The sequence below is a fragment of the Numenius arquata genome, chromosome 13 (assembly GCF_964106895.1).
Source record: "Numenius arquata chromosome 13, bNumArq3.hap1.1, whole genome shotgun sequence".
In the NCBI taxonomy this organism is placed as follows: Eukaryota; Metazoa; Chordata; class Aves; order Charadriiformes; family Scolopacidae; genus Numenius; species Numenius arquata.
In genome coordinates, this window is record NC_133588.1 from 6,453,707 (window position 1) to 6,468,550 (window position 14,844).

At 38.5% G+C, this 14,844-nt stretch overlaps 1 protein-coding gene across 2 annotated transcripts in view; it reads right to left on the reverse strand.

Moving 5' to 3' along the window:
- Positions 1-14,041, reverse strand: part of LONP2 (lon peptidase 2, peroxisomal) — a 46,118-nt gene extending 32,077 nt beyond the window's left edge. Inside the window, exons 1-7 of one of the 2 annotated variants that reach the window (XM_074158125.1) lie at positions 13,757-14,041; positions 12,569-12,803; positions 11,650-11,781; positions 10,174-10,296; positions 9,132-9,295; positions 8,317-8,411; positions 5,944-6,202 (exon numbers count right to left, since the gene is read on the reverse strand). In XM_074158125.1, the coding sequence (XP_074014226.1) occupies positions 5,944-6,202; positions 8,317-8,411; positions 9,132-9,295; positions 10,174-10,296; positions 11,650-11,781; positions 12,569-12,803; positions 13,757-13,989 (1,241 nt within the window). In that variant the 5' untranslated portion in view covers positions 13,990-14,041. The remainder of the gene's footprint in view (positions 1-5,943; positions 6,203-8,316; positions 8,412-9,131; positions 9,296-10,173; positions 10,297-11,649; positions 11,782-12,568; positions 12,804-13,756) is intronic. The other variant, XM_074158126.1, reaches the window with a different exon arrangement.
- Between the last annotated feature and the right edge of the window lie 803 nt (positions 14,042-14,844).

Genomic DNA, 14,844 nt, shown 5'->3' on the forward strand with positions numbered 1-14,844 from the left:
AAATTTCTTCACAGAAGGGGTTATCAAACACTGGAACAGGCTGCCCAGGGAAGTGGTTGAGTCACCATCCCTGGAGGCATTTAAAAGACAGGTAGACATGGTGCTTAGGGACATGGTTTAGTGGTAGTTTTGTCAGTGTCAGGTTGATGGTTGGACTCGATGATCTTAAAAGTCCCTTCCAACCTAGACAATTCTATCATTCTATGATTCAAAGTTTCTTAACATTTTGAAATAAATCATACACTAAGTAGGCTGAAGAACACTGTATCGAGATCTGTGGTGAAGAAAAAGCAGAAAAAAGCAAATATACTCAAGACAACTTATAACAAGTCAAGCGAGATCAATATCTTGGAGAAATACAATTTTAAGAGTATAAAGATTAAGTGGCTTCTAAAGCAAGCAATAAGAAAAACATTCTAACAGTGACATAAAGTCGTTCTTTTGTTTGCTTTTTTTGTTAATGCACCCTGTCCAAAGCAAGCTTTGGGTCATGCACCACCATACAAAAAACTTAAATAGAAACCACAGTCCAACTGAAATTGATCCAATTTATGAAAAGGATGAAATGGTCCCCTATAGAAACCAAGAGTTCTTCAAGAAACTCACAGGTCAAAATAAAAAGAACTATTGTTGGAAATATGCAATGGTTCTGCAAAATATTCAGTGTCCACAGAATTAGGGTTAACAGATGAGAAAAGCACACAGTGGCTAGAAACATTCTGCTCTTCCTTTCATTACTGACAAGTGACTATTCTCACTCTTCTCTCTCATACTGTCTTCTCATTTGTATTTTCAAGCATCTCTAGACATGGTAAATCTAAACAAGAGATTCCAATATAAATGTTTAATTGATGCACTAAATTTCAAATAAAAGCATGCTTAAATTTATTTATGTCATTTGATCAGGTATCACAAAGTAGGAACTCAGACTATAAATTTTAGGATAACAAATACCTATGTATCAATTAACTCTTCCCATGTGTAACTATAAATCTGTGATACATCTTCATTTACTAGAGATGGACCGATACCTATTTTATTATATTATTAATCAAAGACTCAACATCTCCAAGGCAAGTGAAGAATGCCAATGTAAATGTCACACGTGGAATGATAAAGGACAATAAGATAGTATTTTACCCTGAAAATACAAACATAGGCAGCCTGTTTTCGTTCCTAAATGGTTGTTATGGAACATATCTCAACATAAGAGTCCTCGGTAAGACAGACCCTGCAGATATTTACATATAAAACCACTAGAATACACGAAAATTACAAGCAGATATGGCCATTTATCTGTCTGAATATTAACCTTTGCCTTGTAACTTGCGAAATTGAATACTGCTGTTTGCAAACAGTAGCCACTGAATGTCATGTTATTCTTCATTTTAATTATTTTAGCTAGGGTTGAAAGGAGGAAAATCAATATTCTACATTAGCATTTTTGATGATATAACATGGCTTTGCTCATTTTTTGATGCCCTGTTTCTGTCCATGCACTGAATCTAGAAAGATTCAGCTGCTTTCCATGCAAAACCAGAAGTACAGATCAAGTTTCCCGATTATCTCACTTGTGTAATAACAATTAAAAAAAAACCCTTAGAAGCTCATGCCACAGGGCTGTAATTTAGTAATCTTTTTATTCATTTTTAAATCAGTGAAAAGGTACCTTTAAAAAAACACTAGAGTTGTGTAGTATGTCATTAGGAGCTATATATCCTAGAAAATGCAAGACAGACAGCAGGGAAATCTCCCAATGTAAACTGGGAATGTGTATGAACTGGAACCCTTAAAGCAGTACTAGTATTATTGATAAAAACACGACCCACTTTCTTCATACTGTTCCAAAGAAAAAAAGTTTAAACTTGCTTTCAACTACAGTGGTTTTAAAACTGCAGAAGTAGGAAAAGATCACAAAGTTAATACCACCAAAGAAACCATTTCTGAACTCACTTGCACAAGGTCACAGCTTATTTTTCACAAGGACGAGAGGTTGTGTCTACTGAAGTGCTTTACAATTATATCCGTGCTTTATACCTGTATGACAAAGCTATTCCTCTCACAGGTGAAACTGTTAGAGGTTTTTTTTTTCCTAGTGCAACAAGGCCTGTGTCGTGAACTTCTGCTCACGTGGCTGTACTGGGGAGGAAAAACACCTTTTCTCACACAAATGCACCTGACCAAGTCTTCAGCACAGGCCTAAGCCAAAAGTAAACTGTCCTAGAAAGAGTGCTTCACACAGAGGTGAGAGAGAGAAAAAGAGAGCTTCACAGTGATGTCACCAGCACCGCTCTAAATAAATGGTGCAATTACATCTTCCCTTTTTTAAAAATAGAAAACCACACACACATGCAAGAGAGAAGATCATATAGGTCCTGTATAAAGCAAAATATCAGCACTGAGGAGATCTTAAATGCAGTGAGCTTCTTGGAAAAAAGTTCCAAGTCATCCTGCAGAGTGTTTTTTTAATTTTTTTTTTTAAATACAAATTAACGACAAATGTAAACCAGCAAACTTTAACATATGGTATAGATGAGTGGTAAACAGCTGGAGGATGTCTGATAAGGCAGTTCTGGTTTTGTACCAAGATGATGATTTCATTTTGGGAATGCAGAACAGTAGTTGCTACTCTTCACCCAATCAAAAAAGGATTCACAAACCTCAGCTGCAGGCACATGATCCAGAGCGAAACTGCAAAAATTGGGAGTTTCTAGTTGCCTGTGCAACTTACTGAAACCCCACTCCCCACCCTGCTGCTGTCTCATGTATTTTATTTTGCTTGCTGAAGTGCAGTCTGCACCTTTCACTTACAACAGTAATAAGCAGCCAAAGTGAATGCTATTTCAGGCAACGTTTGCTCACAAGTGAAACTGAACCATAGTTTCTTTTTTAATGTTCTAGTACATTTAGTACATTTTTTTAAATGTTTAGTACATTTGTAGGTACAGTTAGTATCATTCTTCTGCAATGTTAATGGAATCCTTAAGCCTTAAAGCCTAATAAGGAGCTTTTAGGAGAAAAAAAATGGTTCCCAACATGTAATATTAGAAAATCAGCGTAACACTAAAACTCAGAGAACAGCAGCCTCTGTCTCCTCCACTTTTAGACCACCTCTGTAATTCCTCTCTGTGACTGCCACCAGATGCACAATATGGATTCACTTGACTGGGAATAACTTGAAGGATTTATTCACGCAAAAGGACAATACAGAAAGAGGTCTAAAGAAAAGCTGTAGTTTTAATTTGATCTTACTTTGAGAAGCAGAGACGCGGGGAAAAAAATGAACCAGAATGTAAAAAAACAGTATACAACAGTTGGTTTTGATTTTACCTACAAAAAAACTTAGAAAAGCAGTCAGTTACAAGGGACTCCTTGTATTAACTGCTCTAAAGTTTGTTTTTAAACTATACGCTTGTTTATTGAAGGGCAACCACATGATACCCTTGCTAATTCGAGACACTATTTTCCTTTGCTGATGAAAACGCTTACATTTAAAAGTATTTAAAAGCCTCTTTTATCGCACAACTCTAGCTGTCCTTATTCTTTACTAGGTCTAGGCACAAGATAGAAAGCCAAAGGAAAAAAAAAAAAAAAAGAAAAAAGGAAACTAGTAAAAAATACTGGCAATTAAGTAAGAGTTGATGACAGTTTTACAGTTTTACTTTGACTCATAATGTCAATTATACGAACATGGTTTCCCGGTAACAAAGGCTTCAGTCCTGCTCTGCGGTGAAAAAGTTACTCTTATCTGTAATACTTAGTATTCAACAGCCTCTAGTGGTTTCAGCTTGAATAGCAACATGTTGTCGAGTCACATTTTAAATTGTTTTTAGGATCCATACCATAAGTAATCTGAAATACCAGAATTCTAACTTATTAAACAGTGATTAACAGTGCAGTTAATGAATTACAGGAATAATACATAGTGAAGGAGAAGGACAGAGTTTCACTTCTTTTTCCATTAGTAAGTAAATTGGTAAAAAGGCCAGCTATTCCAAAGGTTTACGAAACAATCACACACACACACGCACAGAGTGCTGCTATGCAGTAAAAAAAAATGCATTAAAACAAATGTGTCTACAAAGCCCCAGTGGCTGCTAGGTATGTTGACCAAACCTACACTAAGAAAAAACTTCCAGATTCTTTCAAGCGACAAACTCTGGGTAAGCGTCAAACACTCTGGAAAACAAAACTCCTGCAAATTTGCCACAGAAGAATGTGCACAGGAATAAACACCTTGCTCATTTTATCAAGGGTGCTGAGCTAAAGTGTTACAAAACAACACCGAACTTTCAAGCTGTCATCAAGTACAAAATCACCGTTTTGTCACTTTTTCGTTTCTCATGTTCTGGTCTAAGAAGTGATCCGTAGCATATTATACTCTAGATTCCTAGAAATACATTATATTCTAGATTCCTAGCAGTTTATGCATATGTTCAGCACAAGATTTCCCAGTGTGTTGCCTGCACTCCTTCCAGTTGGGACTGTGAGCTTCCACCACTGTAACACATTCACACATGCAACTGGCTTACACAGTCAGAAGTCTGAAGTCTGACGAACCTAACAATTACGGCATTTCTTCTAATTTTTCATTAAAATTACATAGGGAAATGGTAATAATATCAAGGTCCATTTTATGCCTTGAAAACAAAAAGAAATTACAGAATAACCTGGAATTGAAGAAAGAAAGATGGTGTATTCTGATGATTGAAAGTAGCAACATAGACATTGGGCAATATTAACTGTTACACGGCATCGAAGAAATAACTGATAGACTTAATTCACAATAATTTACCTACTGTTGTAAGAAGAAATTTTATTCAATAATGTGACTTTAAAAAAGAAAAGCCACATGGCTTTACAGATCTTTACAACACTAACAAATTCATTATTCCAAATTTCCTACACTGCATGCAATAAGCACAAAATATATTTAATGGAACCAAAATTGCTGCACTGATGTTTGGCAGTTATTTACATTATCCATTCATTATGCTTCCAGTTGCAAGGAATGGGGAATGGACTAATATAAACAAATGGTTTAAAAGACTAAGAAGTAGATGTATAGAGATGCAAGATCAAAAAAAAAGTACTAAGGAAAATCACCCAAAAAAATCTATGAAATCTTCCAGCTTAGGTGTCTTTGTATAAACTGCCTTTTAAAATGGCAAAATAGTACACTAGCAAGTTTGAGATAGTAACTCAGTTGCTATCCTGTAGCAACTTTTAAGTATCACTCTCAGTTTCTCCTCCTGTTTTAGCAACAAAGATGGTTATAAAGTAATGCGCTGCTATTCATAGGCTATCTTGTACAGCTAAACCTTTACATCCCTCTTAAAAGGTAGAAAAATCAGATGCAACATTTAAAATTCTACATTAGACTTTCTACTGAATTTTACCTCAAAGTGCCAAAATGACTGGAGATGAAATTCCATTCTCCCCTATGACAATAAAGGGCAGCAGCGGAAAAAAATAATACAGGCTGTATACGTCAACACTAAACATCCACTCCCATTACTGAAATTCTCTCCTGAATTTCAGGAGAATACCATTGAATATCAAGAAAAATCAGTGAATAACTACCTTGTTTGAAATAAGCAAAATTTCTTAAATTTGTCTAATTTTAGACTGAACATTAGGAAAGAATTTTTCACAGAAAGAGTGGTCGGGCATTGGAACAGGCTGCCCAGAGAGGTGGTTGAGTCACCATCCCTGGATGTGTTTAAGAGACGTTTAGATGTGGTGTTGGGGGATATGGTGTAGGGGAGAACTTTGTAGAGTAGGGTAGATGGTTGGACTCGATGATCCCAAGGGTCTCTTCCAACCTAGACAATTCTATGATTCTCTGAAAATTTTTTAAGTATTAACTAAACAATGAAAAGAATCAATACATTCTGTGACAAAAAAAAATTAAAAACTGCAATTAGGAAAGGAAGTAGTTACCTGTGGCCTCGAATATCAGACTGATCACAGACTCCTCCTAAAGCAATTCTGTGGAATTCTCGACCCAAAGTCTTTGCAATTGATCTTCCAACACTAGTTTTACCAACTCCTGGGGGTCCCACAAAACAAAGAATGGGTCCCTTGAGGTTGTTTTTAAGCTGTCGGACAGCTAAGTACTCCAAAACTCTCTTCTTCAGCTTCTCCATAGCATAATGATCATTATCCAAAAGAATTCGAGCTGCACGGATTTCAAGGCGATCTGTCAATCATTGACAACAGAAGAGATATCAGCACATTTACCTTCAAAAATGGAAACAACTCATTCTACAATATAATAGAAACAAACACATTCTCAAACACATTCATCAATGCAATCCCCTTTACACACATTTCAGACAATGTTTTCCTAAAACAAAGATACTATAATTCTTTAATAATTATAATAAGGAAATTAGACATAAGCTAGACAGATCATAATACTGATAATGAAATTGAAAAAAATGCCACTTTTCACTGTTACAGATTGAAATCTGGTTCAAATGAACTTAGTGTCTACTCTAGATCAGCGATTCAATGATAAGCAAATTTTTCAGCATTTGCTTTCTCACAGAATGAAGTCTGATTCTGTAAGCCCTTCCCAAAAGACAAATTCATCCTTATGTCTTCATCATCTACTTATGATAACAGTCGATAACTATCTTGCAAACAGAGCAAGATCTTATTGGCTCGAGGGGCAGGCTTTACTTGTTTTGCAACATGTAACTGATTTGGCACTGGAAAATATACCCGTGCAATTTGGCACTGTTAAAATACCCGTGCGATACTACGACTGGAGAAATCTGGTTTTTTGCAATTGACATAATTGCAGGCCTCAACAATGGACACTAACTAACGCTTTATGCAGAGTGGGAATTCTGGCACAAAGCAGCTGTCTTCTTCTTTGCTCTACAACATAAAGAGAGAAAGCAGGAAGCAGTGAAGTCTATCAACTCTGCACACACACACCCCTTCAAATTCTATGCATTCCGGACACAGACCCTCAGACTGCTAAGTGTGCGTATTTCACATACGGACAATTTTGATTAAATTCTCATCATCAACCATATAAATGTTTGTAATGAACCACTGAACAAAAAGTTCACTAACGATCATCATTTTCTATTGGATTTTCTATTTTTATATTAATGTATATTTTTATTCACTGTAGCTATGGAGTCCAAAGTATCACTTGCATGAATGTGAATACAAACTTTGCAACTTTGCTTAAAGTAAAAACTTCAAACTACATGCGACATGGCATCATTTTAAAAGATTAAAGAGCAACTTTCACCAAAAAAACATTCTGCTAGGACATGAATGTCAACAGATACCTTACTCATTTTGGGATTCTCAATAATACCGTAGAGATCTCCAAAGATCTGTAGGCAGACTTTTTACAATTTAATGATTAAAGAAAATATATACAAGAAGATTTGTAAACAGCCAAGGCTCTAGTTTGAACAGCCAAAATTCATCACCGTGCATACTAAGAAGGCAAAAGATAGACAGATGTTTCTGCTGGTGTGGTATGTTAAATTTCTTTCTAAAATCAGATTGAGGCTTTTGAGTGGCTTTTAAAACACTCTTCAGTAGCTGCTCAAAGGAACTAAAATCCTTTTCTCCAGCAATACAACTTCCAGAAAGTCATTTTGCCCACTCAGTCTACTTGTGTTGGTCAGTAAGAAAAGTCATGTTTGGTTTTCTACTCTTTCTTTGCCCTCCATTTTTGCATACTGTTCCTATATTAACAGTATCACTCCCTGCTCACAACTTTTGAAAACTATGGTACTTGAAACTTGAAAACTATACTACAAAGCTGACATGACACTCAGTTTTTGTACGGAACCTGAAGTTGTAATTATTAAAATTAACTACAGTTGTGCTTTTTCATTCTTTTGTTCCTTACCAAACTTGATTAACAAAAGACATGCCAGAACCTTCTTCAGGAAGACTAATGGTACAGAAATGTACAAAAGCATTTTTGTCTGACATCTAAGTACTTAAATGGTCTTTTCCTCATTATTTTAGATACATACTAGCACAGATTCTGAGTAATAACACCTTCATTTTTCTATGTGGATAATACTTTTAAATACTAATACTAATACTTTTAAAATTCATATTCTTAGATGCACAACTGAGCTACACAGGCTATTCAGTATTCAGATCTTATTTCAAGCCAGGCAGACTTCAGTAACACATTGATGACATTTTTATGATCAGACAATGAGCCAAACATTTGCAAGACAGAACTAAGTACATAGTGTTTACATGATGGTTACTTGTCCTAAAATGTCTATGCAAGAGACAATCAACAATAACAGAAGGGTTTACCTTTTGTACTCTTGTTCCATGGCAATTCTACCATCAGTTCCAAGTAATTTCTTGTCAAAGCATATTCCGGCATTGACTGAGGCATCTTCTTTAATCTGGAAATATATGCTCAGATTTCAAAAGGCTAACCAGGAATTAACTGCAAAGTAAGAGACTCTCCTGCACCACAAGATAGCTATTTGGCAAATTTGAGGTCATCAGCATATCCTCTTACTTTCTGACAACCATACTACTAAAAATGCAAGTCATTAATCCATCAGTTCGGAGATTGTCTTTGCCTAAGAATAGATTATTTATAGGATACAAACAGAAATGAAAAAGAGCCAGTTCCCTATGCATACACTATGCATGCACCACTATATATGCATCCTCACCGAAAAAGAGGTTGTTAACTGTAAAGAGGATGTTATGTCCATCATATCATCATGGATAGCACAGTTATCCTCTCACTAAAGAAAAACAGAGGGAAGAGACTCAATAAGTGGGTTAGTTTATCCATTAATTATTAACAACTGTGGTGTTATTTAGCTTTTTTTTTCCAATCTTCATAACATCGAGGCTTAGAGAGCTTAGTTTAATGCTATGTTAATGTACAAACTGTACCTAGAAGACTTCATATTTCTTTGTCATCACCTCTGATGTTCCAAAAAGATGAAATGGTGAAATTTAGAAGCAAAAACTAGCACTCTAAGTTTTTAAAAATTCTATCCAGAACACAACCAATACAAACATATCATCAAATAAGAAAAGGTTAATACAAAATTTGTTTTTAAAAATTAAATAAGAGAAGAAACCACCATTTGAAAGTCTCCTACCTCTTTATTTCCTTAAGACAAACTTTAAGAGCTTGTTCTGACATACTGGATGTTCTAATCTTTTTTTCCAGCATGACAACATCATCGTGATCTTCTTCTTCCTCCTCATCTTCTGTAGTGCTTGGAATGTGATTGATTCTTCTATTAGGACGAATAGCTACAACCTATGAAATGGAAAACAGAGCCAGAGAACAGTATCAGCTTTTGGTTATTAAACAAACTGTGTACTTTGTCTTTGAATGGAAACCACGACAAAAACACCTAGAAAAATTCAGAAAGCTTAATTCAATAAGTAACTTCACAGTGTTATTGGTACTGCTTTAAAAAGTTACAGTTCTTATTTTACTGTATGTATTTCCTAAGTGCATTTATCATCTACCTTAAACTAGCAGACAACAAAAGGCGAGAACAAAACTGAAAAGAGTTACTTGTGATTTTTTGGGGGCACTGCAGCCCATCATATTAAGCAGAATAAGTGTAATCTTTACAAAACAGATAAGTCCTCTCTTACCTTTTTAATTTCTCAATTACTTTCTGCTTACTGAACTGCAGAAGTAGAGGTAGATGCAGCAAAAGTCTAAGCTGCCCTAGTTTAGCAAGCTACGTTTTACAACACACTTTTTTAATCTGTATTTCAAAAGCTATCATTTACCTGCAATGCCATTAGTAAAAGGTACACGTTTCCCTGCACAGGCCAAAACTCATTGTGTGCACACTGTGCAAGTAAACTGGGAATCGCATGACTCTTTAAAGGAACCTGAGCACTTATTCAACATCAGAAAGTGCTCAGATTAAAATCAAACAATCAATCAATCAATCAATAAATAAGCCTACGCAGTTTTAAAAGAGTATTTTCTCTGTTAGGTGTCTTAAACAGCCAAAGTTGCCAGCTGGGTGATCTCTGCAGCTCCAGACTGACCATGAAACATTATGGCTATAAATTAAAACTTTGCACAGATTCAAATCGTTCATTAGCCTGTTTAAAAGTGCATCTTTATACTTATTTAGAATGTTTAAATATCCCACATTTAAATGCCCATACCCTTTTATCATCATCCTGTTTGGGCTTTCTTGTTTTCTGAAGCAGCTTCAGGCCTTCAATCTGTCTAACAAGCAATGGTATAGTCATCTTGAACCGTTCTTCCAGCCTAACAGCATCTAAAATCTAAAAGCAAGGAGTTATAAGTTGCCATATATAAGTTCATGCTGATGGATCATCACTTCGGGAAGGGGAACAGGGAGGGTACTGTTACTGTCTTTTGACCAGAGTTATAGAAGAGATGGTTTAGGAAAAAAGGTAGCAAGAAATGCAATGAGAATACAGCACATCAAATCTAACCTCGAGGGTCTGGATGCCAAAACTGAAAAGCACTCCAAAATAGAAAAAAAAAAGTATTTTATCCTGTCAGTTTTTAAAGCGTCTTAATATTTTGGTTGCATTTTCTGTGGCAAACATCTATAAGCATTCTATTTTTCAATTATTGAGCCTCAGGAAAGAGCTAGCCCTCTAAGAAAGTCTGTAACAGCATGATCTCTTCGGTTAATACAGGAAAAAATCACCTTATGCCTTAAGTTTTTTTTATTTTGGTTTGGGATTTTTTGTTTATTTTGCTTGTCTTTTTAAAATTTTATACACTATTCCATTTTCACATTTAACAATGTTGATACGTGGAAATGGGTAGAATTTGGCTCTCCTGTATTTCCACAGCTTCCACCACTGGCTACTCTTTTCTTTAGCACCTCCAATTAAAGGAAAAAAAAAAAAAAAAGGCAAGGTAAAGGTAAATTTAATGACTAAGGTACTTTCCTCCAGCAGGATATTCACCTCCAGTACACACTTTCACTTCAAATTACTGCATTAATTCCCGTTTGTTGTGCTTTGAAAGAACCTAACTTATGCTTTCAATTCAAGGTTGAACATGCAGCGCTGGCAGTGACAAAAGAAAAGGAAAAATAAAATTTCCAAACACAGCAAGCAAATATACAAATCAGACCAGTAAGTGTCAAGCCATAAGCACTATTTTTGCACGGCTATTTTGACATATGATGCAAGTTTAACCAGTGTCTCAGGATTTAAAAAATCCTCACACTTCAAGATATTTTTAAAATACTAAAAAAACCTGAAATTGAAGCTCTTGGTACTAAAAGATGTATAATGGTCTGTCAACTGTGATAAGTAAGCAAGATTTCAACATAATTTGAAGAAAGATTTATCATCTTTACTATGGGAAGGGGAAGTCCATGTTGTATTTATTGTTTAAGAAAATGAACTGTTTCCAAAGCTAACTTGATTCATTAACCTATTAGGTGAGCTCTGACATACGGATATATAAATATTTTAAACAACAGCACAAAAATGTTTTACAAGTATTCACGCTCAGTTGTAACACAAATACTTTCTGGCATGTTATCACTACACAGTCTCAACCGTAAGCAATTTCTAAATTATCTAAAAGCGATTAACCCTAAAAAATAGCAAACATCCAGCTCCCCTTAAACAAGTTTAACAACATAATACCTGAAGCTTCTCTTGGTTGGACGTACGGATGATAGAGGTCAGTATATCTGGCAAAGCTTCTCTAGGCAGGTTGTCCAAAAGACGTCTCAGCTTTGCGACTGCAGGAACAGACATATCCAGCATCTCAACCAACTGTAAGGAACACACAATGAACAATATTCATGGTTGCTATGTTTCTTTTCAAATTATTTTAGTGAGTATCTGACCTAAAAAGGATTGTATCTTGCAGTGTGAAACGTGTCTAGGTACTTTGTCAAAAAGCTACTGAAGTAAACAAAAAAGTTCACAGAAGAGGCACTAACTCAGCATAGGGCAATCAAGACTTCAGGCTTTCCGCTTTTTGGCAAACTTAAAAAAATATCATCATTTGCAGCTCTTTTTTCAATGCCTCCACGTCTTATTTCCTCCACACACCCTGATAAAAAACTTTCTCAGTTATCTTAACACTACGATGACTTTTCCTGTGTGTCTTTTAAACCCAAATTCTGTTTATAATCAAGGCTCTAGAGGATTTTTTCCCTTTAATAATATAAAAAAAACCCCTCACAAAAAGCAATCCATTGTATATATTTTTACATATACATATATCTAAAATCCTGGTGAAAACAAAAATCAAAAGTATTTCTTCTACTTGAGTGGAATTATATTATTGCTATAATATTATCAAATTATTGAAATAATACCAACTTATCACAGCACCAACAACAGTCAGATTCATCCTGCAATGAGCTGTATAGACACCCTGGAACTTGACATAGAAACCTTAAGGTACAACAAAAATATTTATTTTGTAGCAGAAGTACTGAAACTTTACAAGCCACTGAAAAGTATAAAAACCTACAGAAAAAGAAGGGCAGATAGGAAACAAATATACGCATAAATACATCAATATGCGATGCATAGGGTTAAAACAATTTACCTGCACTGCATACTTGTAGAATTGTTCCGACAGCTCTCCAAGTTCCTCCTCAGATTTATGCTGATTAGTAAACTGCTCAAGTCGATCTAACTGTTCAACTTCAGCAACAGGATACGGCTTCTCTTTCAGCAACTGCAGGATCTGGAATCGGCACAGGCCCGTAACCAGCAACGTATAATGTGGCTTGGGCCAGTTGCTGCCAACCACCTGAACTGCCAAGGCAGCGGTGCCAATCCTGAAAACAGATCAAATCTTTGTATTATTTGTCACCTTCCACAGAACATTTTGTGTGCTCCGTATCAAAAAGCAACTGAGCTACAGGTTGCGAGAACCTCCTAGGTCATAGCTCCTTATCATGAAACGCAACTAAATTATACAATTTCCTTTGTAACACAGATTACAAAACCAAACCCTAAACCCTGAAAATGAATAAGCTAACTGAAAAAAATAACTAAGATAATGCAATATGTCACCTGATTTAGAAACATATAATAATTTTTTCACAAATAATTTAATGGATCTTGGTGCGGACAGGAATGCTGACATTTCTGCTCAAACTATACACATTGGAAAACAGAGTGTTTATAATTTAAAGTTCTTCAGGGAAATTGTTAGCCTTGTTCTGAACCAACATTTTAGATCATATGTACCTGTTCAAGTAGATTTAAGAGAGAAGTTATCTTCTAGCAAAACCTTACTAAATCCACTGCTGTAATAAAGTTTTGAGATTAAGGGTTACAGCATGTTAATTTTACTCATGCTTTGGCGCACAGAAATGCAATTCCGTTTCATTTTACATGAACTAGGTCACTATGCGTGCTACTTATTAGCTGAAAAGACAGCCTTAATGCTCCTGGCCTGTGTTCTTTGACCGTATTTTCCTCTTCCATCTTGGCCTCCTTTTTCCAACTTTTCTTCCGGCCGTCGGTCAGACAGCCCTCGTCACAATACGCTCCCCCCACCCCCAACGGGACGCTCGTCCGGGGCTGCGAGAAAAGTTTCTCCGATGGGAGAAGCGCTTCCCACACGGCGGCGGAGCAGAAAAGACTCGCCCCCGCGGAGGTGACAACATGGCGAGCTCGCCTCGGGGCAGCACCCTCCCGGCCGGGGAGGCAGGATCGGGTTGAGCAGCAGCTCGGACGAGCGTCCGAGGCCGGGAAGGAGAGCAGAGCCCGTCCCGGGGGGCACCTGTGCAGGGAGGGCAGGTCGTCGCAGTCGGAGGTGGGGTCGCTGGTGTTGGGGATGACGCCGATGATGGTGCTCCGCAGCGAGGTGCCCTTCAGGAGCCGGCTGCGCACCAGCTGCATATTGCGGGGCGAGTCCACGCTGGTCCGCATGGTCGAGCCGGGCAACAGGACGCCCTCATGGGTGAGCAGCAGCGGCAGGCGGCTGGGGATCTGGATGGCGCTACCCGCCGCCATGGCCGCCCGCTCCGCTCCTCGCCGCGCACCGCCCACACACCGCCGCCACCGGGCGGCCTCGGAGCAAGGCTCCGCCCCGCTACGGGCGCCCGGGAGGGACAGTGGGCGCTGCCGTCGCCCTCCCGCCTGCCTCCGCCGGGACGGGCCGGACCGGGTCGCCAAGGGCGCGCTGTCCCGGCCTGTCCTTCGCCGAGGTGGGGGGCGCCCCCGCCCCGCGAGAGGACTGTCGTCTGCCCGGCCCCACCAGCCTCGTACCGCGCAATCACTTCTCGCTTACTTTTAATCTTCCTCTGGCGGTTGTTTTTTTCCCCGCCTCTGAAAAGCCGAAGGGCGCTGCGGGTCACGGCCCGAGGGTCGCGCTGGGCCCCGGCTCCCCCGAGCGCCGCTACGGCGGCCTCAACCGCCAGGTGTCGGGCTGGCCCGTCCGGCTGCCGCAGGCTGTGAGTTACCCGGGGGAAAGAGAAAGCGCTGTGGAGTCCGACACACGAGAGGGAGCGTGTAACAAATGTATCATTTGTTAAACGAGATAGTTACTAAGTGACACCCCCCCTTTTTTTTTTTTTTTTGTTTATTTATACAAGCACCTGCTCTCCTGCGTCTGTGCTCCTGGCCAAAGAGCTCAGGACCCTTCTTAGGGCGGGTGCTCTTCCAAGTGCTCGGGGCAGCCCTAAATCCAAGGGAAGAGATGCAGGATACAACGCCTTCTCCGTGCCTTCCCCGAGGGCCGGGGAGCAGCGAAGAGCAAATCCCCCAGTGGTGCTCCCCAGCCAGAGCCAGGCAGGCCACCGCGGAGACAGACCCCGGGACCTCCCAAATGCCGGGGGAGTTCACCGCGGCAGGGCTGTTCCCAGCAGA